The sequence below is a fragment of the Cladophialophora immunda genome (assembly GCF_000835495.1).
Source record: "Cladophialophora immunda strain CBS 83496 unplaced genomic scaffold supercont1.2, whole genome shotgun sequence".
NCBI lineage: Eukaryota > Fungi > Ascomycota > Eurotiomycetes > Chaetothyriales > Herpotrichiellaceae > Cladophialophora > Cladophialophora immunda.
Genome location: NW_015622542.1, coordinates 2,267,913 through 2,293,806, shown reverse-complemented (window position 1 = coordinate 2,293,806; position 25,894 = coordinate 2,267,913). Strand labels below are relative to the sequence as shown.

The window sequence follows — 25,894 nt, the reverse complement described above, 5'->3', positions numbered from 1 at the left end:
GCAAAGGACGGGTGAATGAACTGACCATTCTTGGGAGGAGAGTTGTGTGTGGTCAAGTATTTTATCCCGAGCTTCCTGATACTATCAAAAAATTCTGAAAGTGTTTCTTTTGGATGAAACCAACCATCGAAAGCGACACCGAGCTGTACCCTGCCATCCCCAAACGGAGCGCGCAGTGAAAGAGTTTTCAGATAGTCCATCGCCCAAGGTGCGATGAATGGTTGTTCGGTCTTGAACGGGGACCAGCTTTCTACCCTCGCATTAAAACAATAGCCGTAGATCGCGCGGAGCCCGGAAGAGGCAGTGGCAGCGATGGCAGCTTTGGCTGCATCCACAGCGTTATTAGTCGACCTCACCGCAAGTAAAATATGCGTTTGTCAGTAACGTACGGTGGTCTGCAGAATAGTTCAAATGGCTGTGATCCACCACTGTTGTCGTGCCCGCGCTGATGCATTCCAAACACCCGGCTAACTGGCCCCAGTAGATCTCTGTAGGGTCAAAATTTGCGGCTTGGAAAATACCTGCGGTTGAGCATGAGCATATGGCTCTTGTATTAGTCGCTAAACATGGGGGCTGCCGGTTATGTGCATACCTTGGGCGAGGTAATCCTCCATCAGGTTGTCTCCATGCCTTCCTCTTAATGCGATCGAGTACATATGCCTGTGGGTATCGATGAATCCCGGTGCCACTATCTTGTTTTTGCAATCGATGATCTCGATACCAGGTTCTGCTTTGATGTTTGCGGCAATACTGTCGATCCGGTTTCCCTTGACGAGAACATCTACTCGAGTGGCCTTCGCGCGATCTTGTTCATCATGGATGATGACGACGCCATCTTGGAGCAAAATCCGTCGGGTACCATCCGCCATTACGCACGCTGGCTCGGTCGACGAGAGGAGAATCTTTGTTAACAATATGAGCCGCGTTGAATATGCGTCGATGAGAGGCCTCAATTTCTTCTTCCCTCCTGAGTAACAAGAGACGATTTCAAATTCCTTTTTCCTGTGCGGATGGTCGGATGGACGTCCACGTGAGCGTGAAATTAACCCCCAAATGAATTTACCGAGGCGGCTGAATAACGCTGAGATCTTTCAAAGCTAGACTCCCACGAGGATGCTTGCTGCGCGCTTAAGCCTAGTCATTCAAAGGTCATCTTGAAGAGAGGATTTCCCTCATTCCCATCCCACGAGTCAAACTTCCCAGTAGAGAGTGTCTTGGATTTGAACGTAAGGTTCCATAATCTTGCCAGTGAGCTTTAAAAATCACCTTGTCACCATCTGATGTATGACGATGGACATGATGAATGCACTCTTGTACTCTCTCTTGGGGCTTGTCTGTCTTGCAAGTCTATACGTATTGCGAACCGCTTATCGTCAAGGGATCCGGAATGTGCCAGGACCATGGGCGGCCAAATTTAGCATATTATACCGGCTATCTCTAATCCTCAAAGGGAAAGCCCCTGAAGAGTACGGCAAGCTTCACGAAAAGTACGGACACATTGTGAGAGTCGGACCATTTCACGTCTCAATCAACGATCCTGCTGCCATTCCCCAAATTTATGGCATATCTAGCCGGTTTGGAAAGGTAGGCTGTCCAAGAAAAAAGTCCTTCATTCAGTGCTGGCTGATAATACTTCAAAGTCAGAGTTCTATAGCGTTTCTCCACCGTACTATGATGGAAAACAGCTCGAGAACATGTTCACCACTCGGAACCTGCAAGAACATAGGCAGCTCCGCAGTGCGACAACGTCAGTCTACTCCATGACAAACCTCAGGAACTATGAACCTCATGTCGATGAATGTACCGAGATCTTCCTCGGGATATTGAAGAAATATGACGGACAAGCAATTGACATAACTGAGTACATGCACTTTTATGCACTCGACGTCATTGCAGCCATCACGTTCCAGAAGCGCCTTGGATATCTGGATCATCAGCAAGATGTACTTGGGCTGGTGGCCAGTCGAGGTTTCAGCGCCAAGTACTTCGGTATTGTGGGCCAAATCCCCTGGATTCATCGGTATCTTCTTGGAAATAGACGACTGGTGAAATGGCTGGCGAGGTTGTATCCTGACACTCCAGACCCTCATGGAACGCTCTTTGCCGTGAGTTGAGATATTCTTTTGACCTTTCCGGTAGCGCTTGACTAATCTCGTCTACTAGGTGATCGAGAAACAAATTGAACAATACGATCTTGAAAAGAGGCTGTCTGATAGAACCGACTTCCTCCAGCAGCTGAGACGTAAGGATGATCCGGACAGGGCAAACCATAAGCGTGATCTCATGAATCATCTATCCAACAATGTGTACGAGGCCCGCATTGGATTTATTGTTGTTTGCAAACTAGGTGACTGACTTGTTCCTAGTACGGCGGGAGGTGACACGATCGCAATTGCACTTCGTGCCATGCTCTACTATCTCGCCAGAACCCCCGCGGCGTACAAGTCTCTCGTCCAGGAGATTGTGAATGCTGATGCTAACGGGGCACTTTCACCCCTGATCACCTTCGAGGAAAGCCTAAAACTGAAATACTTGTGAGAGTGTGAATGTGGATTTTGGGGCGAAGCTGATAGAATTCAAGACAGGCAGTGATGAAAGAAGCCATGCGGTTACACCCCTCGATCTGCTTTCCCCTGGAACGAGTTGTACCTCAAGAAGGTGCTAATATATGTGGCTACGACTTACCTAAAGGAACTATTGTGGGTGTTCTAGCCCCCTTGGTCAACCGCAGCAAAGATATTTTTGGATCCGACGCTGAAATATTCCGTCCGGAAAGATGGCTCGAGGTTGAGCCAGACCGCTTGAAGATGATGGAGCGAACTTTTATGACTGTATACACTCCTTTTCGATCATCATCGCCTCTGTTGTTTGGAGCTAACTTCTTATGCATCTCTAGTTCGGACACGGCTCGCGTGGCTGTGTAGGCAAAAACATTGCAATGCTGGAAATGTCGAAAATTCTTCCAGAGATCATTCGACGTTTTGAAGTCGAGTGCGCATCCGAGGAAAAGCCATGGACCACGGTGGCAGGCTGGTTCTGGAAGCAAAGAGACATCGAGCTCGTATTCAGTTCGCGCCAATTTCTCTCGTGATGACATCCACTCAGAGGGAGTCCTGGTTGATTTTTCAACAGCGACTGTGATTCTGCCAGTACTTCTCGTAACAGACGGGAGTCTGGGTGTTGAGCAACAGATTACGGTTGAGCATCTGGGCCGTGAGACTCTTCAGACCTAGTTGTGGTGTTGTTCACGCACGGCACCGATCAGGCCTCTAAAGTGGATCTGAGTCACGTAGACGGAAAATGGGAGAATTTCCCTGTTGAAGGATGGTACACCCTTGATCTAGTGCCGAAGAAAACCGCGGTATCTCGTGCCGTAACGCTGCGAACTTCTCCATCATTGTTCAAATTTTCTCTCCAACAGATCTCCGAATGTAGTTCGCAGTTTCAACCGGCATGCTGAGGAAAGGGCTGTGTCCAGACTCCACAACTTCCCCACGGATCCTCAGGCTCGAGCCCATGCTTACTAACGTGTTGTTTGCATCATCTATCATTTGTCGTTGTAGAGACGGCGGCACTACCTGGTCTTTCCCGCAGATCAGATAGTGTGTAGGGATGTGGTGCCATCCTACTCCATGTGCAGAGGGCGGCTTGATGTTGCATATCCATGAATGTGGTTGGAGTCGTGATGCCCACAGACCAGCTTCTTCTGCGGGAAGGTCATTGTAGAGTAGAGTTTCTGGTCCAGCACCACCAACTTCAATTAGATGTCCTGTGCTATCGAACTTATGGAAGCCCGACTCCGAAGTGGTCGGATGCTTCTCTAGCAGCGCTACTAATGAAGTCTTTGGCGGAGGCAAGAATGCTGCAATCATTGCTATCCCCATGACGCCAGGAGATGTCCGGTCTCTGAACGAGTGTGTAGCGCTTGACGCTGGGATTCCACCGTAGGAATGGACAACCAGGAAAACATTTTTGCCTGTCGATAAGATGTTCTCGATGGTCGTGGATATAATTTCCGAGTCTGTGTCTGCGTCGTCGATGGCCGGGTTCGCAGGGTTCACGGTGGCAAGCTCCATGGTCTTGCACGTGTATCCGCAGGATTGAAGACACTCGATCACTTTGCCATAGCAAGCTGATGAGTGCCACGCGCCCGGGACGAAGACCAGCGTCGGCTTCTCGGTCATGTTCCTGCTTATTGACAAGCTTACCAGGGTGGATATTCTAGCAGCACGCCAAAACAACCCTTCTGCTTATATCTTTAGGAGAAGGGACCTTCTTAAGAGATCAGCCGCCCTCGGATGGATGCCGACAACTTACAAGGAGTATCGTTGAAGGTGTGACATGAGGGAGTTAAAAATTCCTGTCTTAAGCCATAAATGTAGCACTTACCCGAACAGGTGCTTGTTTGACTCGGGCACGGATGGAGATGACAATGTTATTGGTCCCTAGAAATACGGCTGGCTCAACCAAGTCAGTGTAGCGATCGCGGAAAATCTCCAATTCCCCGGACAGCATCAACATAATGTGTCTACCCTGGGAACCGGGGCATCCCGTCGGTAAATGCGTCGACTCCCCTTACCAATTACGATGAGCGCGACTGCATGGAAAAACCAGAGCATAAACGGCAAAGTTTTAAAGAAAAAAAAAATCACAAAAAGGAATCTATTAAATTCACCGATCGTCAAAAGTCGCATAGTCAAGGCAATACATAGCACTATCGTGCAGCAATATTCGACCTGAAGGACACTTTGGTGATTGCAAAGATGTCATCATGGGTGTCGACCGATGCGCAACCTGGATTCTCATTACAGAATCTCCCTTACGGCGTCTTCAGCACTTCGGATGACTCGAGGCACCGCATCGGAGTGGCAATCGGGAGCAATGTGCTCGACTTGAGAATTCTCGCTCAGAAGCAGGTATTCAAGCCGTTGGATTTCGACCTGAGCAGTTTGGAGCAGGCCACATTGAACTGTTATGCAGGCCTCGGACACGAGGTACACAACAAAGTACGACGGTTCTTGCAAGAAATATTAAGCTCGGACACCTTGTCTGCCGACATCCTCCGAGACAATGCTGAGCTTCGAAATGCAGCACTTATTCCAATGGAAGAGGCCCAAATGCATCTTCCAATGGCCATCGGTGACTATACTGATTTCTTCACAAGTCCTTACCATGCCCGAAATGTAAGCGCGATAGAGGACATTGCTACGGGGACAATGGAGAGCTGACTATCGCACAAGTGTACCGAGATAGTCAGGCCAGGTACGCACCTACCGCACAATTTCTGGAGAATGCCACTGGGCTATCACGGCCGTGTCTCTTCCATTGTCGTCTCCGGAACCCCTATTCAACGGCCAAAAGGCCAGTTTTTGTCGAATGATTCACCAACCTTCGGACCAAGTCAGAAGCTTGATTTCGAAGTCGAATTCGCCGCTTTCATCGGTGGAGGAAATGAGATAGGAACACCTATTAGCGTTGATGAGGCTGAATCCCACATCTTCGGCTTTGTACTCCTGAACGACTGGTCTGCACGTGACATCCAGAGGGCAGAGACTGGACTCATGGGTCCTTTAAACGGCAAAAATTTCGCGACGTCCATCTCTCCTTGGATTATCCCTTTGGAAGCACTGGAGCCTTTCCGGACTGCACCACTACTGGAGGTCAGTTTATCCCGCGTTATCATTGTGTCGATGGAGTTCTTTGCTTAAGTGATGACAATAGAATTCTCCACTGCCCTACCTAAAGGCAACGCAGACGGAGTCAGTCTACGACATCCCAGTTACCGCTTTTATCAAAGGTAGATGACGCTGAACCTTTCCTCTTGCTCTCAGAATGTATTGACACTATTTAGTCGGATCCCAAGAATACCAGCTCGGCCAGTGCAACACCAAAAACGTTCTCTTTTCCTTCTCTCAAATGCTCGCTCACCACACTGCAGGTGGGTGCCCAATGCGCCCAGGAGATCTCCTCGCGTCTGGCACGTTGTCTGGACCGACGACAGCCGAGCTCGGGTGTTTGTTGGAGTTGGCCAGGGATGGTACAAAACCTTTTGAAGCAGAGTACCGGGGTGGACGGATTAGTCGCCCGTGGCTGCTGGATGGAGATGCGGTGAGCTTCAGAGTTGAAAGAACTCATACAGGGGAAGCGTTCCCGATTAGCTTTGGAGTCTGCGAAGGGAAAATCCTGCCTGCAATAGGCACAAAATAGATTAAAGAGACAGCCTAGACCACAGCCTTCCACGCTAGCATATTTGTTGAGGTACGGGAAATTCGCATCGACCTCGGGAAATGGTCTGGAGAATTCTTGATTAAAACGCTCCATCGACGAAAACTCATTCTCCGAGGCCGGAATGATTAGCAACAAAGAATCACGCAATGCTTTTCGTCTGGGTTCGTGGGATTTACGGAGCATTTACTCGTCGTGAGAGCGTTTCGTGGGACTTGTTCCTTCACAGCTTACCCTCGCTGACTGCGCAGAGTCTCCCCTTGGTGAGCCATGTCTCGCGCTTGAGAACTGGGAAGACCGGTTAAAGTCATAAAAGATCCTTGATCTTCCAACAGGAACACCGAGGGCATCGTATTAGCATTTCTATTTATGCCTTCATCTGCTCCTTCATGACCAAATCGTCTCGACCAGACACAGCGACGCATCTCAATCGCAATGGGCAGCAATAGCAATAGCCTCAACAGCACAATGAACTTCACCGAGGCTTCTATTTCCGGTATTCCAGGGAGTCAGCGGCTGATAACGGCACACAATGGAGAGGGGAAAGCCGTTGCCGGGTCCATTGAGCCAGTCCAATGGCAGTCAATGCGAAACGGTGCAGTCTGCATGAGTCTCATCTACACAACTTCCGAGCCACTGCCCAACCTCAACGAGGATGCGGACATCAAGAAACACAACGAGAAAGTGGCAGCTGGAAAGGTTGGCCTTGTCTCTCCGGGTGGCAGTGTGTGCAGACTCACCGACTTCTCACCCAGCAATGATCCGCAGATGCATCGGACGAAAAGTCTTGATTATGGCATCTTGATGGAAGGAGAGATGGAATTGATATTGGATTCTGGGGAGGTCCATCTCATGAAAAAAGGGGATGTCGCAGTTCAGCGGGGGACAATGCATGCGTGGAGAAATCCAAGCTCGACTCAGTGGGCCAGGATGTTGTTTGTGCTGCTAGATTGTCAGCCTTTGGAGGTGGCGGGCAATAAGCTCGGCGAGGTCCTCGCACCGGGACAGCATGAAATGCCTGCCAGCGGAAACGACACCAATTCTGCGAGAGAGGGTCATCGTTAGATTTTACAGGAAGAACTCTGGATCTAGGAATGGTATTCCAGACCAAAAATAGCGGCCCTGTACTTCTTGGGCAGGCCCCAGATTAAAGGCTCAACATACGCCATCGAATTTGTAGCAAGAACATCAATAGTCACGCCAACTTCTCGTGTGCAAAACGTGTCGAGATTGAGGTTCTGGTAGCACAGAGTATTCAATGCGTAGTATTGATGTACTCAAAAGCCGGCCTCACTGAAGTGATCGATTATACAGTCTGTCGAGTTCTTCTCAAGCTCGATGAAATTCCGCGCTCCCTGTCAACCCGGCCCTTGGGTAGGAATATTAGAAATATTGAACGCCAGGGATACGGGCATGGTCGCAACAGAAGGTCTCATGTGACAGGAAAAATGCAACTAAGCAGCGTCGCAATTCGCCGTTTACATTTTGCACCATTTCCTCTTCATCTGTCTGACAAGCTCATTTGCCGCAGACTCAGCTTATATATTGACGTGGAAATATGCTGAATTAATCGGCCAATGTTCCAGTCTTTAAGCCCTCTGCCGTCCCTGCACTTCACAATCAACACTTTCCACCTACTGAAAACCTAAGAAACTAAAACACGAATGTCTGCTGAGAGAACAATTGCACTCATCTCTGGTGCCAACTCTGGCATTGGACTTGCTGTTGCCACTCAACTTGCCCAGGATCATGGATTCCATGTCATCGTTGGCTCCCGAAGCGCAGATGCCGGAGGAAAGGTTGCAGCTTCCCTGGCAGCAGCTGGAAATTCAGCTTCCTCGGTCCAGCTTGACATCACCTCAGACCAGTCAATTGAAGCAGCTGTTGGGGCTGTCGAACGTGAATTCGGAGTGTTGGACGTGCTGATCAACAACGCCGGCATCATGCTTGATACTCGGAAAGATGGTCGATCGACACGTGAGCTTTTCACCGAGACTTTCAACGCCAATATCATCGGAGCGGCCTGCTTGACGGAAGCATTTTTGCCGCTACTGCGCAAATCCTCATCAACACGAGTTTTATTTGTCACGTCGCGCATGGGATCGATTTCTGAGGCGACTAACAATTCGACCATGTACTACAACCTGGACTACCGGGCGTACGATTGCAGCAAAGCCGCCCTGAATATGCTGGCAGTCAACTATGCCAGGATCCTTGAAGACGTCGGAGCCATGGTGAATGCGGTATGCCCTGGATTAGTGAAGACTAAGCTTACGAACAACCATCCATACGGGTCTTCGCCTGAACAGGGAGCACAGCGTATCGTTGAGTTGGCGACTGCTGCGAAGGGAGGCCCGACAATGACGTTTTCCGATAAAGATGGTGATATCCCTTGGTAGTCATTGCGATCATAGAAGAGTTTATTGGACCGCGAGCACCACCGAGTCCGCCTGACCCCAGATTTTAGCCCTGTTAGCTCCAGGGTAAGTTCTATATAAGGAATCAGCCTTGTTTAGCCTCATAGCTTACGTAGTTTAAAGGGTTCGGAGAACGGTGCGACAGCGCTAATTCTTGACTTATTATACATACCCCGAATGTGCTTTATCCCTTGCCATTTTTGTTCAGGAAAGGAGCGAGGCCGCTTAAATCCGGCACGTAACGGAGCACGGAAGAGGCCTGGCCGAACACGAGAGAGCGTCGAAGGAGCCACAGCAGAGCATGGAGGGGGAGCGCGCCCGAGCACTGGGCGAGCGAGCCTTGAATGGCATAGGTCGAGGCGAGATTGCCAATAAAGAGCAGCCTAACTCTATCACTTGGACATTAAACTCTTACGCCTCCTTCCACCGGCCCTAATAGATGTAGATTAAGGCGAGATTGGCCATGCTGGCCAAACATGCCGGAGCCTCTGCGCATCGCCTTCCGAATTGGTAAGTCACTAGCCACATTGGACTAATAGTGATCCATTAACCGAAACGGTTCGGCACCAATAGGCTCTCTCCAGATGCATCGGCTCGTGCAGTTCTTGACGAAAAAGTGGCTTGAAATTCGCGATAAGCTAACCCAGTGGCAGGAGCGATATGTTGACATTCTAGGGGCGGCATTTCCCACCGGGCATTACGCCAACTGTGCGACATGCCAGGTGCTATCCCCACACGTCGAAGCCACGAAAGGATATCAGCTGACGAGTCAAGAGCATCTTCTCATATGGGCGACTATCCAATACCGAGGGACGTGGTATAGCTCGGCGGTTGGGCGATATGTTGTGGCCGAAAGGATGGCGCGTAGCAGCTTTGAAACTCGAGAGGCGATTTTAGGAGTCAGTGACGCTCAAACCTTAGACAGTATGGCCAGACTCGCGATATAGATGAAATGTCGAGGGAAGTACGAGGAGGCAGAAATGCTTAATCGATAGGCGGTAGCAGGGAGGGAGAAGGAGCTAGAGGAGGATCATCACGAAACGTTAATAAACGTAAACAATCTAGTAGTAGTGCTATAATGTCGAGGGAAGTAGCAGGAGGTGGAGTAGATAAATCGACGAGCGCTGGCGGGGAGGGAGAAGGAGCTAGGGTGGATCACCCCGACACGTTTACGAGTGTCTACTGCCTCGCACATCTACTCGACCAACTCCGGAACTACAATCAAGCATTCGATCTCTATGACCGTGCAGTCATAGGGTATGACAGAGTCCTAGGTCGGACGCATTCCACCACATTGGCTTGCCAGAGACAACGGGCGTCACTATTGGAAAAGTTGTGTCGCTCTTAAGAGGAGAGCAGAGAGGCGAATAGTGCCTATACGAAGCTACGATTGCATGACAGACATGATTCAAGATCGGGACCCGAGATATTAATAGGGAGCGAGTAACGAGACTGTGGCATGAGTAGTGTTGAATAAGGAAGTCTTTTTCAGACGGTTGGAATAAGCAGAGAGTCCCATAAGACATGTGTGCAAATATGATGTGAATATGATACCAGTGCGGAGCCTGACCAGGTGTGTGCGCCTCGGCGAATAAAAGACTACAGCCTTGTGGCGGGTGGCTCAGCCTTGTGCAGGAATGTCAATGGCTCAAGGTGTTTGCATTTAATTGGTCGCGCTGCGATGTGCCATGGAGATAAGCTGAAGTAGGAGGTCCTACTTTCTGGACCTCAATCTAAAATAAGCTCGGCCTGGATCAGGTGTGACCCGAGCATTTAAAATGACTCGTCAAAGTGGACATGGTCAGTCACTTGTAACCGTAACAAGAAGTCAGTGGTTAGTCGTACCGTCTGATACTGAAAATCTTCAATACGAACAATCTGCCAAGCATTGTCAGGGTGTACTCGGAAACAGCCGCCAGACCCGCTCAAACACTCGTACATATGGGCCAGGCGTGGTCGTAGGCGCAGACCAGGCGCCGATGAAGGACGTCATCGGTGTGCCGAGGCCTGGACTTATCTCGACGTCCCAACAAGCTGAAAAAGGTGCTACGGGTATGGCGAACTGGAGCATTGCTATCACCGAGGACTACGACGTCCACCCGACTTAGGTTCTCAGTCTCCCTCCTCAGCTTGTGCCTCCAACGAATACAACCTGCACACTGCCAAATGCTATAGTTGCAGCAAAAATCTCAATTCGCTTTGCATTAGTAAAAATAGCCAGACAAACCGAAAACATTATTGAGAAAACCATAATGACAACCAGGCGCGCTAGAAGATTGTGAATAAAATACAGCCCAAATATTGAAGCACTCGGTAGAAGGGAGGACACCACGATACTAATGACATTAGCGGCGGATGTGATTTTCGAATCAGGATAGTCAGCCAGTCCGCTTTTCTCGTAGGTCGAGACCGATTTCTAAAACACAATGAAAGGTTAGCAACAGTCTCAAAATATGTTGTGAACAATGCAAAGGCCAAAAGGTTGGGTTAACCTTATATCTATGCAAGAAAGATTTGTGAGCCAATGGTACCACGGTCTGAGACACCCATCGGGTAAAAAGATCATCAGTGGCTTGATGTTTAGAAATAGCAATGAGATCCGAACTGTCCAAAAATTCATCTTCAAGGCCACGAAAGAATTGATTTCCACCTTCAGGGCGATTGAGCCAGTCTTTTAGGATTGATCTATCATGGGACCGCGGTTTTGGCAACGAGTGAAGGGCCAGATTCTGAAGTAATGCCTCATCTTTCGGCGGCTGTCAGCACGCGGCAGGCAGTAAATACCCCCCAGAGGGAGTGCTTACTATATTCTCGGAGACAGTTTCGTATCTCAATCACTTTCTTCCATTGATTCGCATCGGCTCCCTGGGCACGCCTCATGTTGTATGCGTATGTTTGAAATGATTGACGTGTTGCGTCGTCAGACTCGCTATCTTCTTTAGCGATGGTGTCCAGCTCCAGCTCCAGATGAGCAAGCTCGCTTTGCATGTAAAGTAGGTTTTGGGCATTGAGACGGGCAAAGCGACGATACATGGCCATTCCCGGATAGTGGCTAACCAGATGTGCATATTTCGGATACCCGTCGAGAAGGTCCATGGTGAATTCGAACTGAGCAGCAGCAGACGCCGTAAGAATCAGAGGGCCGCCAAACAGCTTGTAGATTTCGAACAAAAGGATGGCTTCCAGCTGGAATTTACAGAAAGTGACTATTTACCCGACAACAGACTAGCGCCAAAACTGCCACAACACGAGGCGGGACAATTCTTTACGCGCACCGCCCTGTGAGGGATGGAGGATGAAATTTAAACAATCAGGAGGCTGCCTTACTGGCGCTGTCTGTGAGGCGATGCAGGAATAAAAATTGACCAATAGCAGGCCAGCGCCGACACTGCCACAATGCGGGAATACTCTTTACGAGCACCGCCCTGTAAGGCTAAGGACGATAAGGCTACCCTGGATAGCCATCACCCAATAGCAGGGCTACGCCGAGACTGCCAAGAACGAGGGTGCCCCGATAATCTACGAGCATCGCCATCTGCGCAGAACAACTTTGATCATGTGCGTTGGTGGCATGGCGCTACTCACTTTGCCCCATTCTTTCATAAAATCGGGGGCTCTGCTCATGACACTGACTATGGTCATGTCAAATCCCAACTCTCCAGAGCCGATTCAATATCCTTGTCCATCATTATGGATCCTGTTACTATTGCGGCGACCACCTTGGCACTCCTTCGCCCCTCTTCAGTCGCGATTGCGATAGAATTCATCTCAAAAATTCTTGATCCAGCGTTCGATATTGAAGTAGAAAAGGTAAGCTATAAGCCCACCCAGATAAAATGCACCCAGTACTTAGACATTGTGAGGACAGGTCGAGGAGGATGTAGGTTTCAACCGCGCCCATCTTCAGGTCACAGGGCCAAATGGCAGACGAGGAAAATTTTTAGCGCTATTGGATACTGGTGCAGATGCAAATTTTATAGATGTCGACACCGCCAATCTACTCGATGCTCCAATCAAGAGATGTAGCGAAGGATTGTCCTTCGACACTGCGGAAGGACGCACCATCACTCCAATTGGTGAGATCACAGTTCGGTTCAAAACCGCCACGTCGTCAGTGCACACTCAGAAGTTTTATGTGATGGAGAAGACAAGATATTCTATTATAATAGGTCATGAATTCATCAAAGAAGCAAAGTGGATGATGCGCCATCGTGATTACAGCGTACTGACGCTGGCAAAGCAGAGTGAGGGTCCGTTGTTCACCCCTAACAGCCTATTGATGATTATTTCACTGACGCTCTTGACAGCTTCCAAACAACAAGAGAAAGCCAGAAAGGCCCAGAAGGAGGAGGAAAAGAAGCGTGACAGAGATGCGGTTCTGCGAGATATGAAGAAAGATCGAACGAGTCGAGATACTCAAAGCCGAGATTGACAAGAATGTTGACAACATGCTTCGTGTCAGACGTTAAGCACGGAGCCAGCATCCGCGGGAATCACCCGAGAAGAATGTGTAACGAGAGAAGGATACGTATGAGCCATACACGTCAGGGAGTGATCTCTTGGGGGTGACAGGGAGGGCACTGTTACCAGCGGCTGGAAGCTCGTCAACGTGGAGGGATGATCCACCCCTAGCTCCTTCTCCCTTCTGCCAGCACTCGTCGGTTCATCTCCTCCGCCTCCTCGTACTTCGTACAAGGTTGTGTCCGGGGACAGGTTTGGCTGAGGACATTTGCTTACCTATACTCCCTTACTATATTCCTCTTCCCCATGTGGCTCGAGTACTGCCGAGAGTCCAAATCCGCTCTGGAGCCCGAAAGTGTCCAGACTACATTTATAGGGCGGGACCTTTCCATTATCTATGATTTCTATATGGAGAAGAAGGGTCCATGTGAGCATGCTTCTAGTTTGCTAGCGAGCCGGTCCGTGCCATTCTTCATGATATCCCGAGAGCCAAGCTCGGATGGAGAGATAGGTTCACTGGTGTTCCTGTTGACTTTTCTTGAGCCGATCTCGAATACCCGGGCTGCTGTCGAATACGAGTGCCCCGTCGGCGGAGGCCACCCACTGTGGCTTACTTCTCGCAAAACACTCCAACACCGGCTTTGGTGCCTCTGGGAACAGACCTAACGAAAGGACTGCAAATACAACTAGTCAGCATGCTTGAGGGTTTTGTTCTCGGGATACCCTGTAGCTTACACGACTGTCCCGGGAAAGCAATGGTATACCCCCGGATAGGGCTAATGTCCCGTCATATCAGTACGATGGAGCGAGCTTCGGACTCTATAGGATCCCTCACCATCCGCAGTTGGAGCAAAACTGCCTTTCCAGTTTCCGGCCGCTGTCTGTGTGTTCGTCGATCCACGAATGCGGATTCCCTTCCAAAGAGACATCGGTGTCTGGGAGCAGAAGGTATTCCATACCAGCTAGACATTCATCGAGCAGTATCAGCATCAAGTATTTGGCTGTAGACAGCATTAAACTGGCTGGGTAGGCCACTTACTAGGGCCGCCCACCCTATTGCAATGGGCGCAATGGCACCAGGTGCCACCTTTAACCATCAAGCTGGCGACCTTGGTGTTTATGACGACCTTTATCTGGCCGCAATTGCACTGCCCTTTCAAGTGAAGATCGTTGACGCCAGAAGACTCGTTGACCGTAGTTGCCATCTTGTTCTTGCCACGATAACAGTAGTTGCATTTAAGGGCCCATTGATAAAATTCCTTGAACGCTGCTTATATGCGAAGCGTTCTGCTGCATTTGCAAAAATATCTCGGATTGTTCGGGTCGTCATCCGATGAGGCCACGGCCCAAGTTTCTTAAAGGCTACCCAAGGACCGCTTTCAGGCTGGCGAGGAGCTCTCGCGGTGAGTCATTGACTCATTACTATGATTTCGTGTGGGCTGAACATGATACGCAACAGCATTTCTATGAACTCGTAGCTAGACTCGGGCCGAACGGTACGAAATGATACACATTGGGTCTCAAGATGTCAGGAGTCGGACACACAAGCAATGGGGGGTCCGATCGTACAGTCTGGGGGTTGGTTGACTTTCAGGATGTATATATGAGCGGCTTCTTCATTCGAGCATAAGTGGCTTTGACTTGATCAAAGAAACCAAATCCATCATGGGCTCTATCAATCTGCAGCAGCCACCGCCACCTTACGATCTATACCACAACCCCTTCTCCATTTGCGCTTTGCAAGTCCGTCTGTGCATTTTGTTTGGAAAACTCGCAGGACTCGAAGTACCTGGAATCGAATTTGTAGAACACGAAATCGACATCTACAACTCGGACCAACTGCAGGAATTTTATCTCCGTCAAGTCAATCCCAGAGGCCAGGTAGGGAGACACTCGCTTCGAATATATCCCGGAAAATTAGATGACTGACTGGTGATCGAACAGGTCCCCGCTCTGGTCAATAAAGCGGTTCTCCCAAAACCTATCGCGGACAGCATGGAGATCACATACTATCTTTTTGAGTTGTACCCAAGCCTGTGTCCTCCACAACACGCCGCCACGATCAGGGAATTGATCCAAGAGCTGCATGGGATCAGTTTCCTGGCTTTGGCGTTCTTCAAACCGCGACACCAGGCCTGGATAAAGAACATCACTTCATACACCGATGAAAGGCTGGCCCGCGCCGACATCTCAGTAGAATACAGAAATGCTCTGGAATGGAAACGCAATTAGTCAGTCCCGGATCCCTTTGCGTTCGAATGGCCTGTGTCTCATTCCTGCAACGAGCCCATGGCTGACCCTTTTTTTTTTCTCACAGCGATACGTCCCAACAGCAGCCTCAGGTCGATGACGAGTCCTGCCGCCAAGCGAACGAGGACTCGAGGAAGTACCTTGAAAAGGTCGAGGCGATTCGCGTTCAGCAGGCGACTGAAGGGAGCCCGTGGCTTCTTGGCGGAGAGCATCCCACGGCTCTCGACGCTCACGTGGCGGTATTTGTTGCTCGTTTGCAGGAGACGGAGCATGAGGACTTGGTTCCCGAGGGCATGAATCGATGGGCCAAGCCAATCATGGCTTTGCCTGAGTGGGAAACATTATTGAAGGGGAAGCCGACCCACTACGGCGTGTACAATCGGACGTTTTGAGCAATGAGAAGCCACAAATGTGTTCGCACCTGGCCTCATCCCGTTTGTACTGGAGCACGTCACCTAAATGACGAAGGAATAGCTGGTTGAAAGGGCTGTTAGGGCTGTTTTGAACGACGCGAACTCGTGAGGATGCCCATGCCAAATATGGATGAAATTACTGTAGGAAGAGACTCTCAATGAATCAAAGTCGCCGCATTCGCTCCGAGGCATTGTGGTGTTTATGGTGATGGCTTCCAACTATGACAATGATACCTCCTTTTGCGATCCAGATACTTGCCCCGAAGGTCAGCTCATGCTATAGAATTGAGACAGATGGGATCGTAACAAGCCGTCGTACGGCCTCAGATCACCAAGCCAGGGCCCTTCACCCAAGACCGGGGTAGCAAGTGAGCACGTCCAGAGAGACTTTTAGCGTCTGGTGCTCCGCGTCCCACTTTTTCGGGTCGTGGACGGGCCGGTTACCGAGTGTTGTACATAGCGCACATCGGAGCATGTGTACATACCTAGAGGTAGATATCATGCCATTGGAGAGTGTTGGCCCAGGTGCTCCATTCGGTCCGAACGTCCGAACATTCAGTTTTTAGAAATCGACTCTAAACCTCTCGCTGAAGACAATTCTCTGCCAGCAGTCCAAGGGAAAGTACGAAGTGGCACCGTAGCTAGCTCGTCGGCTGGTGTCTCGTCAAAGATGAGAACAACAATAAGTCATCAGCTTCCCAGAGAAAGGTTTGTCTGCCATTCTCTGGGATAGATGCATTGGAAATCTTGCAGTTCTCTCAGGCTTTGTTACAATATTGCACCAACCATGTCTACGAACCAAGCCATCCCCAACAATCTTCCCGTCGGTAAAAGGCTGATAACCTCTCACAATGACGCAGGCCAAGCAGTTTTTCACACCGTCGACCAAGGTCATCTCAAGCCCGTCCTGGGAGGTGTTGCTCAGTACAACACCGTCTACAGCACGGTAAAGACACCGATAGACCTCGAGAACGAAGAGGACATCTGTGTGAACGAAGCGAACCAAGACGTGAGTACTTAACACTGCACGCTCGACAGTCACAGATGATTGACTCGGAGATCTGTAACATAGCTGCCCCTCTCGATCCGTGGTGGTTCGGTGTGCAGAATCGTGGATATGGAGCCCGGAGGCCGGGCCCCCATGCACCGCACCGAGTCCGTCGACTACGGTATCGTAATCTTCGGAGAAGCGGAATTGATTTTGGATTCTGGAGAGACGCAGTTGATGCGCCCCGGAGATGTGGTGGTCCAACGAGCCACCAAACACAGCTGGTACAATCCGAGCAAGGAAAACTGGGTTCGGGTGGCCTTTGTTCTCCTCGAAGCGCTACCGGTCCGGGTCCAAGGCCAGGTGCTGGGTGAGGAATTGTCGGGGCTGTCGTCAGATCATCCCAGCACGGCGAACTTCAAGAGTCACTAAAGAGATTGTTATACTACAAAAACTTTCTGCCAAAATTGGCGAGATCCAAGGACTGACTTGAATGACTATAAATTTTTCCTGTTATGAAATAGCCTCACTCTATCGATGGTGGGAGAGTAATTGCTGCTGGACCTAGTGGGCAGCCGCTGGGTGTGGCACACGATACTACCTACATAGGCTTGCACAGATTCGGTAAGATCTAGATTTTGCTGGGACCCCGGATCACGATGTCCCTATTCGTTATGATAGGACCGGGGCAGCCGCTGCTGGGCCTCGGACCCGCAGTTATACAACCTGCACGTAATCTTCGGGTCAAGAAGATGCCGTCCTAGCAAGCCAGCTCGCCAGGTCTCGGTGCCAGGTGCGACCAAGGCTCCCCCTGACTTTCCCTCCACCCCTCGATCCCTCGACATCCCTCCCCCTTCTGCTTGTCAGCGACCTTTGTGCGGGTTCGACTGACCTTTATCGACATCACCAACGAAGGCACACCACATCGTCTTGATCCAAGTCCTGGACGTTCCAGATCCGCACCGATGACGCAGTCAGATGTCCAAGATCCTCACTCTTCAAAGTCTGCTACCGCTTGCCAGCGATGCCGTCGCCAGAAGGTACGTCAGCCTCGATTTCCTGGAGCAGGTTCACGTTCACGTTCACCTTCGCGTGGCCCCAGCCGTCGGAATGCTGACGACTTGATGTATTTTCATCATCTAGCTTCGCTGCTCCCGTCAAAAGCCACACTGTACCCGTTGCATCAAGCAAGGTGCAAGATGCGACTACCCTCTACCCCCCGATCGACGGTTTCTCGCCTCATTTCGAGCACTGGGGGCTGACAACGGCCATGGCTCTCGTGATGCCAATCATGACGCGACTCCGCAAGAAGACTATCCAAACGATGGTGCAGCAAGTCAGGCGTCGCCTTCCTTCGTGCGGCGGGAGCAGAATGATATCGAGGTAGTTCCCATGCTCTCTACCAATTTTGATGTTGCCCCGTAGTGGCAGATTCATGCACTATTTCATCACTTACCCCGTTGAGATAGTCGCCCCCAAGCAAACGCGTTCGTACTTCCAACTCCCGTGGGAACCGTGACGATCTAGCCAGGCCTCTTCAACACATTCCAAAAGAGCTTGGCTTGCTCTTGTTTGAAGTCTATTTCTCGCGCATCCATAACGCCGCCTTGCTTTTTGAGCACGAATCTTTGATTGCCAGATATCAAGCAGGCGAACTGCAAGAACATGTCAATCTAAGTATTTTTGCTCTAGCTTCTTTGTACGAGATGGGGCTTCGTCCGCCTCCTTTTTAGCCCGTCCAGTTACTGACAAATAGACAGGTTTTTCAAGAAACCGGCCAACGAGGAGATAAACAGGGCCTCTGGCTTACCGGCATTCTTCTCTCTCCATTCCACTGGGAGAACTTGGGCAGACCGAGCCGGTATCACGGTTTTGCAGATATCCGACCGGCCATGCTTGGAGGTTATTCAAACTTGCGAAAATCTATCTTTGTATTGGCTTGCTATGGGAGACATAAAACGCAGTGGCGTCCATTCCAGTTGAGTATTCCCGTGCTCAGAGAGTACCAAGCCGCGGGCTGGGCCGGTGTATTAAGACTTAATGCCAATAGCGCTGTCATACACTACCTGTCAACTCCTGGGTCTTAATCGACCATCCAAACATATCTCCAACCAGGAAAGAATCAGAAAATCAGAATTGCTTCGCAGATGCTTCTGGGCCTGCTGGATTACGCAATGCGTTCGGGATCTGCCACTTCACCCACGCGACAATATTCGTTCGATCTGTGATCTTTGCCTCCCTGTGAATGATCAGGATCTGGTAGAGGCTGCGACAGACAGTCGACTTATCCCTGGAAACTTGGCTACTGAGAGGCTGTCAGATTCTTTGCCCGAAGAGGGCTGTCGGAGCAACAAGACATCGTTAATGATCCGCGCCCTTACGCTATGGTGAGCCTATAACCTATTCCCGCAACCTTGATCTCTTTCAAAAGATTGCTAATCCATTATCTTTCGCTACCTGCCCAGGTCTGAGATCAAAGAAATGATCAAGGATCAACCCAAAGCAGATTCTCCAGTCTTTCTGTGCAGCCTGTTGGCAGCGGACGGTAAGATTCGCCAATTACAAGAGCGCATAACAACATATACGAACACCATGGTCGAGGAGACAAACTCTTCTCCCGACGCATGCGATCTTTCGTACTGCTTTTTCTATCTGCAGGCTGCATATTATCAGTGCCTCATATTCCTCCACGCATCTCTCATTCCGATTTTCTCGGGCCAACAGCAAGGAGAGGAGAACGTCGATGCTGTTCCTCCATCAATGCTCGAAACGTCCATACGAACCGTTCTCACGGCCGCGACTCAGTTCACATTCATGTTGCTGGACTTTCTCGCCACGAAACCGGATGTAACAAGGATACCACCCTTCATTGGCTACTGTACCTTTGCCGCGGGCTTGGTCCATTCTACTCTCAATTCCCTGTCTCCGAGTCTGCCAGTCGCCGACGCACATTGCCAGCATATGCAGGTGGCACTGTTGCTCCTGGACGAGCTCATAATCTACTGGCCTATACTGACACCTTTGGTAAGTTCTCTCCTTGATTTTCGCACCGCAATGTTGCGGGTCTTCTAGCCGGAGTTTTGCTGACATGTTTCCTTCTTCTCCTTCGTAGCGTGAACGCATAGTAAAAGGCTCGAACTCCACAACCGAATCCTCACCGTCGCTGCAAAGCATCATCGGTCGACTGCCAGCAGAGCTACCAGATCGGACCTCCAGCATCGAAGGTATCTGCAGAGCCGGCTTGATGGCGCTCATGAATGGGTCCTATCGTCACACCATTCGGCGCCATCCCAGGTCGAGGACAACTGCAAGCGTTTCAACCTCTCCTCCTGAAGAACAAGGCCCCCCAAGACTACTCGGCATTCCCTTCATTCCCTTTCCTACTACTCAGATCGAGGGTGAAGAAGAGTCCTCGCGCTCTCCTTCACCTTTAGGGAGCTTTAATAGAAAGAAGAAAAACAAGTCGGGCGTCGGTACTCATCACAACTTTATCGCAAAAAACCTGCAGCTGAACCAGGCATCGTTTCATCAAGAGAGGAACTCGAGCTTAGACGCCGGCGATGATTTCAATCACCTCTCCTGCCCCAGTATCAGTGATTATGCTGTATCCTCTGCCGAGCGCAACGACAGAAATTCCAGCCTTCCCAGTTCTGTTTCCACGAGCCGGCCCGGTCTTCCTGGCGCCAGTACGAACATGGACTTTTCGATATCTGCTTACTTACAACCCGGACTGGAACCAGTGCTTCATCCGTCCGATCAATCCTATGATATCGAGCCCGAACAGTCTCACATGAATTGGTTCAGCGTGCCGGGAGCCGAGCTTCTCTCTATGCCCGAGCTCAACGAGAACTACAGAGGGATGGCTGGAGGGCGTGGATTCGGCGACGTGTGGCAGTAGCACGTTTGATTTGTTCGGCATTGCGAGCTGAGTCGGGGTTTAGATGCCCCATGCGCACTAAACATGTAAAGACTATAGCACTACGGATTTGAGCTTAACCAAGACTTTTGCCTCAATATAGCCATTTGCCTTTACTCATGTGCCGCTCAGCGCAGCTACAGGACCCTCCACCGCTCCCAGCACGACCAGATAGAGCTATACGATCCTGCGCGGTGGCACCGACAGTGTGATCGAGTATCAGGAGACCTAGACCAAACAACAGGCTATACCGACGGCCGAAATAGTCGCTGAGTTGGCCGGCTATGTTGATGGAGATACTGGCCGCGAGAGACCATCCTGATGCCATCCACTTGACGTTCTTAGTGTTGTGTTGCAACTCCAAAGCGATCGGCACAAGAATCGGAAACACCGTGAGCAGAGCGAAGCTCAGGGAGGATTGCAGGGTGAAGACCAGGAAGAGGACCGCTGCCCATGTCGATTCGCTGACTTTGGCGTCTGGCTGCGCGTCTTCAAGGGCTGCGCGGTGAGGATCTCCATGGTCGCCATAAACGTGAGGTCGAGTCGTTCCTTTCCGGCTTCTCCTTTGTGAAAAGACCCGATCGCCAGCTGTGATGTGATGTCTGACACCATGGTGACGAGCAAGGTGCCGACTCAATTGATAGATAGACCTGGAGCAAAAACTTGGGGCCCCACCCGAACCCCTGATCTATAAGCATTGACTGTCTTCCCATTGAAGCAGAACAATAGACGGTGGTCGTTCGGTCCGAATGCCAGATGGCTTGCTAATAGCGAGCTAGGGAAATCGTACTGTGTGGCTAACGCGCGTTCGGTCCAAACAGTCACGTTCGGGAGTGGAATCGCAGAAACGAAGCCTAGACTTTGGTGGCATGACTATCGAGAGTGTGGTCAAACCACTCCAGGTATCAGCAGTCCGGCTTGTGGTTGAGGACGAGGGAGCAGGCGAACAAGTGGACCAGCAAGACGAGCTGGAGAGTTCGACTGACTGGACGCTTGGGTAGGTAAGCCGATACCTACATCACGTGAACTAGTAATGACAGTCCACGTGACACGCGACCTGTTCGCCGTGACTAGATGTACGATTGGGGGCATGTACGAGAGTGAGAGAGGCATTTCCCGAGGCATTCCCGAGGCGTGAGGACCGGTCATTAAATCACGACGTACGATTTAACCACGTATCCTATCGCATCGCTACGCCCAAGCTTACATAGGAACTTAGGCAGCAGCAAAAGGGTAGGGAATCTGCCAAGTTCCCTGACGTCCAGCTCCCTGACGTCCAGCTCCGTGACGTCCGTCTGAAACAGATGCATAGCCGATCGCAAGGGGCCAGATTAGGTCCCGGTGTGTTTGCTTAGGGAGTGTGCTCAGGGAGCAGGCTCAGCCAAAGCTCAGGTCAAAGCGGCCTTCGCTCACCCTCTAGGATCAAACTGTAAATGGCAGATTGGTTTTTCGTTCTCGAGTAATCTAGGTAGGTAGGGTACATACACATATGAACGGGGTAATATGCATTGAGCTGGCGATGGGACCTCAATAACCAGCCGCCCACTTGACCGCCCACTCGCATGCTTACCTAGCTACCTAGCGACTTTTGCAGAGCAGCCGGCAGGGCAGATCATGTCTTGCATGGGTCCTGGGATCGTGCGGAGTCCAGAGTACCGACGCATGTTACGGAGTACGAGGTACAACGTCGCCAATGCATGTGTCCGTATATGTCCCTAGCATACTCCCTGCGCCGCGGGGACCCCGCTCGCTCTCGCTCGGTGGTGAGATTTGCTTGCGAAAAAGAGGGCGGAGAAGGCGGGCGTAGTCGGCCATAGGAGTAAAAGGGGATGACTATCCTGTACACGTACGAGGCAAGGTACTCGTTGTTCCAACGGCTACTCGGGGCTTTTTATAAACTACTCGTAGGTGGTGGACTTATCATCTATGAATGGGCCCGATAGGAGATGGATTCATAAGGATGGGCGAGATCTGTTCAGCCTCTCTGCTCCTCTATCTTCGGCTTCTCCTTGCATAAGAAGTGGCTCATGAACGTCACTAAGAAAGACTTGCGTATGTTGGAGTCCAGAACAGGAACAAGTCTTCCAGACAGTGGTCTATATTCTGTGACGCTGAGGGTTCCCCCGTTCAAGGACCGAGTGTGTTGTTTCTCGACTGCCCAAGCTAGCGTTCGTCCTTCCCATGTCTCGCTCATCCGTCGCAGGACCTGATCAGCGTTCGCACGGTGGGCTGATTTTGCAAAATCCACATTGAGCGTCTTCTTTCTCCCACGCCCAAGTCGTCTGTTGCAACCGCATCATGTTCATCACACTTCCAGCGCTCGTCCTCGCACGTCGCTACGCAAGCGAGAAGTGTTTCTCCTTCTTCCACCCCTCAACCATCAACACCAACGTCTTTGTCGCTGGCTTTTCTTGCAATTCTTTCGGTAGCGTCCTGGGGAAGTCTACTGCCACCTGCCTCAAGGCGGCAATGCCCGCCGCCCCGAAAAACAACACGAACCTTTCGATCGCATTGTTCTCGAGCATGCTCTTCAACAAGACCAGATGGCTGGTCTGCACCTCTTGTGGAGGCGTATTGGCAATGTGCGCGAGACTGGCCCAATAATGCACCGGCGGCCAGGGGTTGGAGACCTTGGCTTTCGAAAAGTTGCGGAGAGCGATCGAGGCGTAGCCCACCCCGAGACCTGTGAGACGGTCATAGTGCTTGTTTTCATTCACAAACGCTTTCTTCGAGTCGGGGTCGTCTGTGATTCTATCAAGACGCCAGCCGAGTCGGTGTTTGCCAGCGGCAGTGGATTCGCGCCCGTAGATCCCGAAAAGTATCGGCGCCGTGGCGTGGAATTTGCTCATCAGGATGGAAATGAGGGAGACGCTGGTCGGCTTGGAAAGCTGTGATGGGTCGGCTGTGGATGGGACATTTCGTGGGAATTGTAGCTCAGGCATCGAGAAGATCTGTGCAACCAGCGTGCCAATGGGTTCGGCCGCCTTGGGGTTGACGGCACACTCACCCACAAACCCACTGATTACAGCCTTACTGAAGATGGAGAGAAGGTACAGCGCAAGCGACGGGATCGTTGTCGTGCCATTGTCGCCCAGGTTGAGGTGTGTCGGTAGGTACTCGCTCACAGAAACGGGAGGTGACGGCCGATCCTTGAGAGCCTGCTGCAATGTAGATCTGACTCGGTCATGCTACCATGGTTAGTCGGAAAACTCGGTCAATCGAGGTGATATCTTCATCACTTACTGCCTTCTTGTTGCCAGCCTTGTCATCTGTCAACTGGCCCACGCTGGTTCGAATGGCCCGTCGCATGTCTCCGACATGGGGCTTCAAGCCAGGATCCTTCTTGGCCGCGACCCAGAAGTCGGCACGGAACTTTTTCAGCTTCTTGTGGAGAACTAGGTAGTTGGCATGTTGTGCCTCGACCTCTGATGCCCGACTGATGTCTTTGCCTGGGCCAAGGGCGGCGGGTTGAGGTGTTGAAACTTTGGCTGCAGCAGCTTTCTCAGCTTCTTGTTTCCGCAGTGCAGCTTCTTGCTCCGCTTTAGCTTTCTCCTCTCGTTGCCTCTGCTCGGCCGCGGCCTTCTCCCTTCGGTCTTTTTCCTCTTCTTCAGCCTTTTGCTTTGCTTGACGTTCCGCTTCTTGGCGGGCACGCTCTTCGCGTTCCCGGCGCTCGTTCTCTTCACGGGCTCTTCGCTCCTCTTCGGCCCGTTTACGTGCTTGTTCCCTTTCCTGGGCTTGCGCCTTTGCCTCTGCCTCTGCCTTCCTCCGTCTTTCTTCCTCCTCTAATCTCCTCCGCTCCTCTTCTTCACGTCTCTGACGATCCTCTTCTTCCTGCTTGATGTAGGCCTGGAGGACCGCCTCGGCCTGTTTCCGTACGACTTCATGCTGAGCTTTCGCGGCATTGAGCTCTATCCGGTGAGCCTCCGCTTGCGCTGATTCCCGAGCATCAAGCTCTTCCTGCTGTTGGCGTTTCTGATAGGCGTGAAGTTTGGAGCGCTCAATCTCGTGCAGATGGATTTGGCTGAGAGCACGTTCCAGTTCCCATTGTAGTTGCCTGGACGGGCTGTCGTCGGTCCGACGACCTCTGGGGCTGTCTCTGGCTGAGAACGGTGAGGATGAGTGAAGCCTTGCCTGGGCCATGGTCAAAGCACGTGACTTTTATTTTCCGCTGACCACCCCCAATTGACACGGTCCAAGAATGTTGGGAAGGCGAGATATGGAGACGGAGTGTCTGCGATGGTCTCCCTGATTTAGGTGATGACACTGGCGAAATGAGGAGATTGTGATGGCACCGAGATCAAGGGCTCGGAAGTTGGAATGTTCTTTGTCGATATGGACGCACAAACCGCGACACGGGTTCGTAAGGAGGTAGCAGGAGACAAGTTGCCTACCGAGGCAAGGCTGATATCCAGTCCAAGACGCGTTAATATTTAGCCCATGTCAATAGAAGACTTCCTAGGCAGAGATAAAGCACTTTTTCAGGCAAGCCGAGAGAGCTCCAGGCCTTCTTGGTGTTCAAGGAGGGATGACTGGAGGACCGGACCAGTGTTGATGGTGGCACCGAAGGTTGGACGAGGGAGCGACACAGCCAATTGACACTTGATGTCTGGGAAGTGAGAGTGCTGCTGTCCAAAGTGCCTAAAGGGCCAGAAATGGTGAAGTTTCATCGAGGAACTTTGAGTGGGAGCAGTGCAGTTGGTGACGAGGTTGGAGCACCAGCCAGAACTCAGACACGGGTTTCAGCTTAGGCAAGCCTGGTGGAGCAGTCCCGTGCAGTCTAGGTGCCACCAAGCTGGCCCTCACCCGGGGGATGTGCGCCAAACCCAAGGCTTGCCTGGCCTGTGGGCTGCTACGCGGCACTAGGCCCGCCTAGGGAGCCAAGGGGAGCCCATTACCGCCCGCAACATCTCTTGGCGCATCAACTGTTCCTCTGTTGGCGGGCGACTGCAACGTGAATCACAACCAGCTGCGCTGTGGTAGAGCAATACATAAAACCATCAGGAGAGCTAGCAACGACCCCGTTGTTCATAGTCCCCGCCCCCTGAACAGCAAGTACGATGTATCAGTCCGAGGACGATGCTTACTCTCTGCATCCCCGACCAAGGATCAAGGTGGTGCCCAGAACGGAAAGATATCAGAGTTGTCGTCCTTTCTAATAGAGACCGAAAGAGGGGGGCCAAAGGTGATCAAAAGCCCAACAGACATGGCCTATAGGGCAAGTCAC

The 25,894-nt window shown here is 51.1% G+C and overlaps 7 protein-coding genes across 8 annotated transcripts; 4 read left to right on the top strand and 3 right to left on the bottom strand.

Annotated features, from left to right (window-relative positions):
* Window positions 1-3,401: 3,401 nt before the first annotated feature.
* PV07_03105 (uncharacterized protein) lies at window positions 3,402-4,184 on the bottom strand (the record flags this gene model as incomplete). Its single annotated transcript, XM_016389771.1, has 1 exon — window positions 3,402-4,184. The coding sequence occupies one exon, from the start codon at window positions 4,182-4,184 to the stop codon at window positions 3,402-3,404; it is 783 nt and encodes a 260-aa protein (XP_016251673.1).
* A 579-nt stretch (window positions 4,185-4,763) lies between these two features.
* Window positions 4,764-5,708, top strand: PV07_03104 (fumarylacetoacetase; the record flags this gene model as incomplete). Its single annotated transcript, XM_016389770.1, has 2 exons — window positions 4,764-5,183; window positions 5,241-5,708. 2 exons carry the CDS (start codon window positions 4,764-4,766, stop codon window positions 5,706-5,708), a joined length of 888 nt encoding a protein of 295 aa, XP_016251672.1.
* A 2,113-nt stretch (window positions 5,709-7,821) lies between these two features.
* PV07_03103 (uncharacterized protein) lies at window positions 7,822-8,672 on the top strand. The gene has a single exon (XM_016389769.1). The coding sequence runs from the start codon at window positions 7,890-7,892 to the stop codon at window positions 8,622-8,624; it is 735 nt and encodes a 244-aa protein (XP_016251671.1). The 5' UTR covers window positions 7,822-7,889; the 3' UTR covers window positions 8,625-8,672.
* A 1,850-nt stretch (window positions 8,673-10,522) lies between these two features.
* Window positions 10,523-11,899, bottom strand: PV07_03102. 2 transcript variants are annotated; one of them, XM_016389767.1, is made up of 3 exons: window positions 11,447-11,899; window positions 11,135-11,388; window positions 10,523-11,058 (listed from the first exon to the last, which is right to left on the bottom strand). In XM_016389767.1, the coding sequence occupies exons 1-3, from the start codon at window positions 11,736-11,738 to the stop codon at window positions 10,768-10,770; spliced, it is 837 nt and encodes a 278-aa protein (XP_016251669.1). In that variant the 5' UTR covers window positions 11,739-11,899; the 3' UTR covers window positions 10,523-10,767. The 2 variants fall into 2 exon arrangements, with proteins under 2 accessions (XP_016251669.1, XP_016251670.1); XM_016389768.1 differs by having other exon boundaries at window positions 10,523-11,388.
* A 385-nt stretch (window positions 11,900-12,284) lies between these two features.
* On the top strand, window positions 12,285-13,899 carry PV07_03101 (uncharacterized protein). The gene is made up of 3 exons (XM_016389766.1): window positions 12,285-12,452; window positions 12,511-12,892; window positions 12,950-13,899. The coding sequence occupies exons 1-3, from the start codon at window positions 12,333-12,335 to the stop codon at window positions 13,072-13,074; spliced, it is 627 nt and encodes a 208-aa protein (XP_016251668.1). The 5' UTR covers window positions 12,285-12,332; the 3' UTR covers window positions 13,075-13,899.
* A 2,654-nt stretch (window positions 13,900-16,553) lies between these two features.
* On the top strand, window positions 16,554-17,186 carry PV07_03100 (uncharacterized protein; the record flags this gene model as incomplete). The annotated part of the gene is made up of 2 exons (XM_016389765.1): window positions 16,554-16,775; window positions 16,839-17,186. 2 exons carry the CDS (start codon window positions 16,554-16,556, stop codon window positions 17,184-17,186), a joined length of 570 nt encoding a protein of 189 aa, XP_016251667.1.
* A 5,347-nt stretch (window positions 17,187-22,533) lies between these two features.
* On the bottom strand, window positions 22,534-25,368 carry PV07_03099 (uncharacterized protein). Its single transcript, XM_016389764.1, has 2 exons — window positions 23,914-25,368; window positions 22,534-23,858 (listed from the first exon to the last, which is right to left on the bottom strand). The coding sequence occupies exons 1-2, from the start codon at window positions 24,808-24,810 to the stop codon at window positions 23,007-23,009; spliced, it is 1,749 nt and encodes a 582-aa protein (XP_016251666.1). The 5' UTR covers window positions 24,811-25,368; the 3' UTR covers window positions 22,534-23,006.
* Window positions 25,369-25,894: the final 526 nt, after the last annotated feature.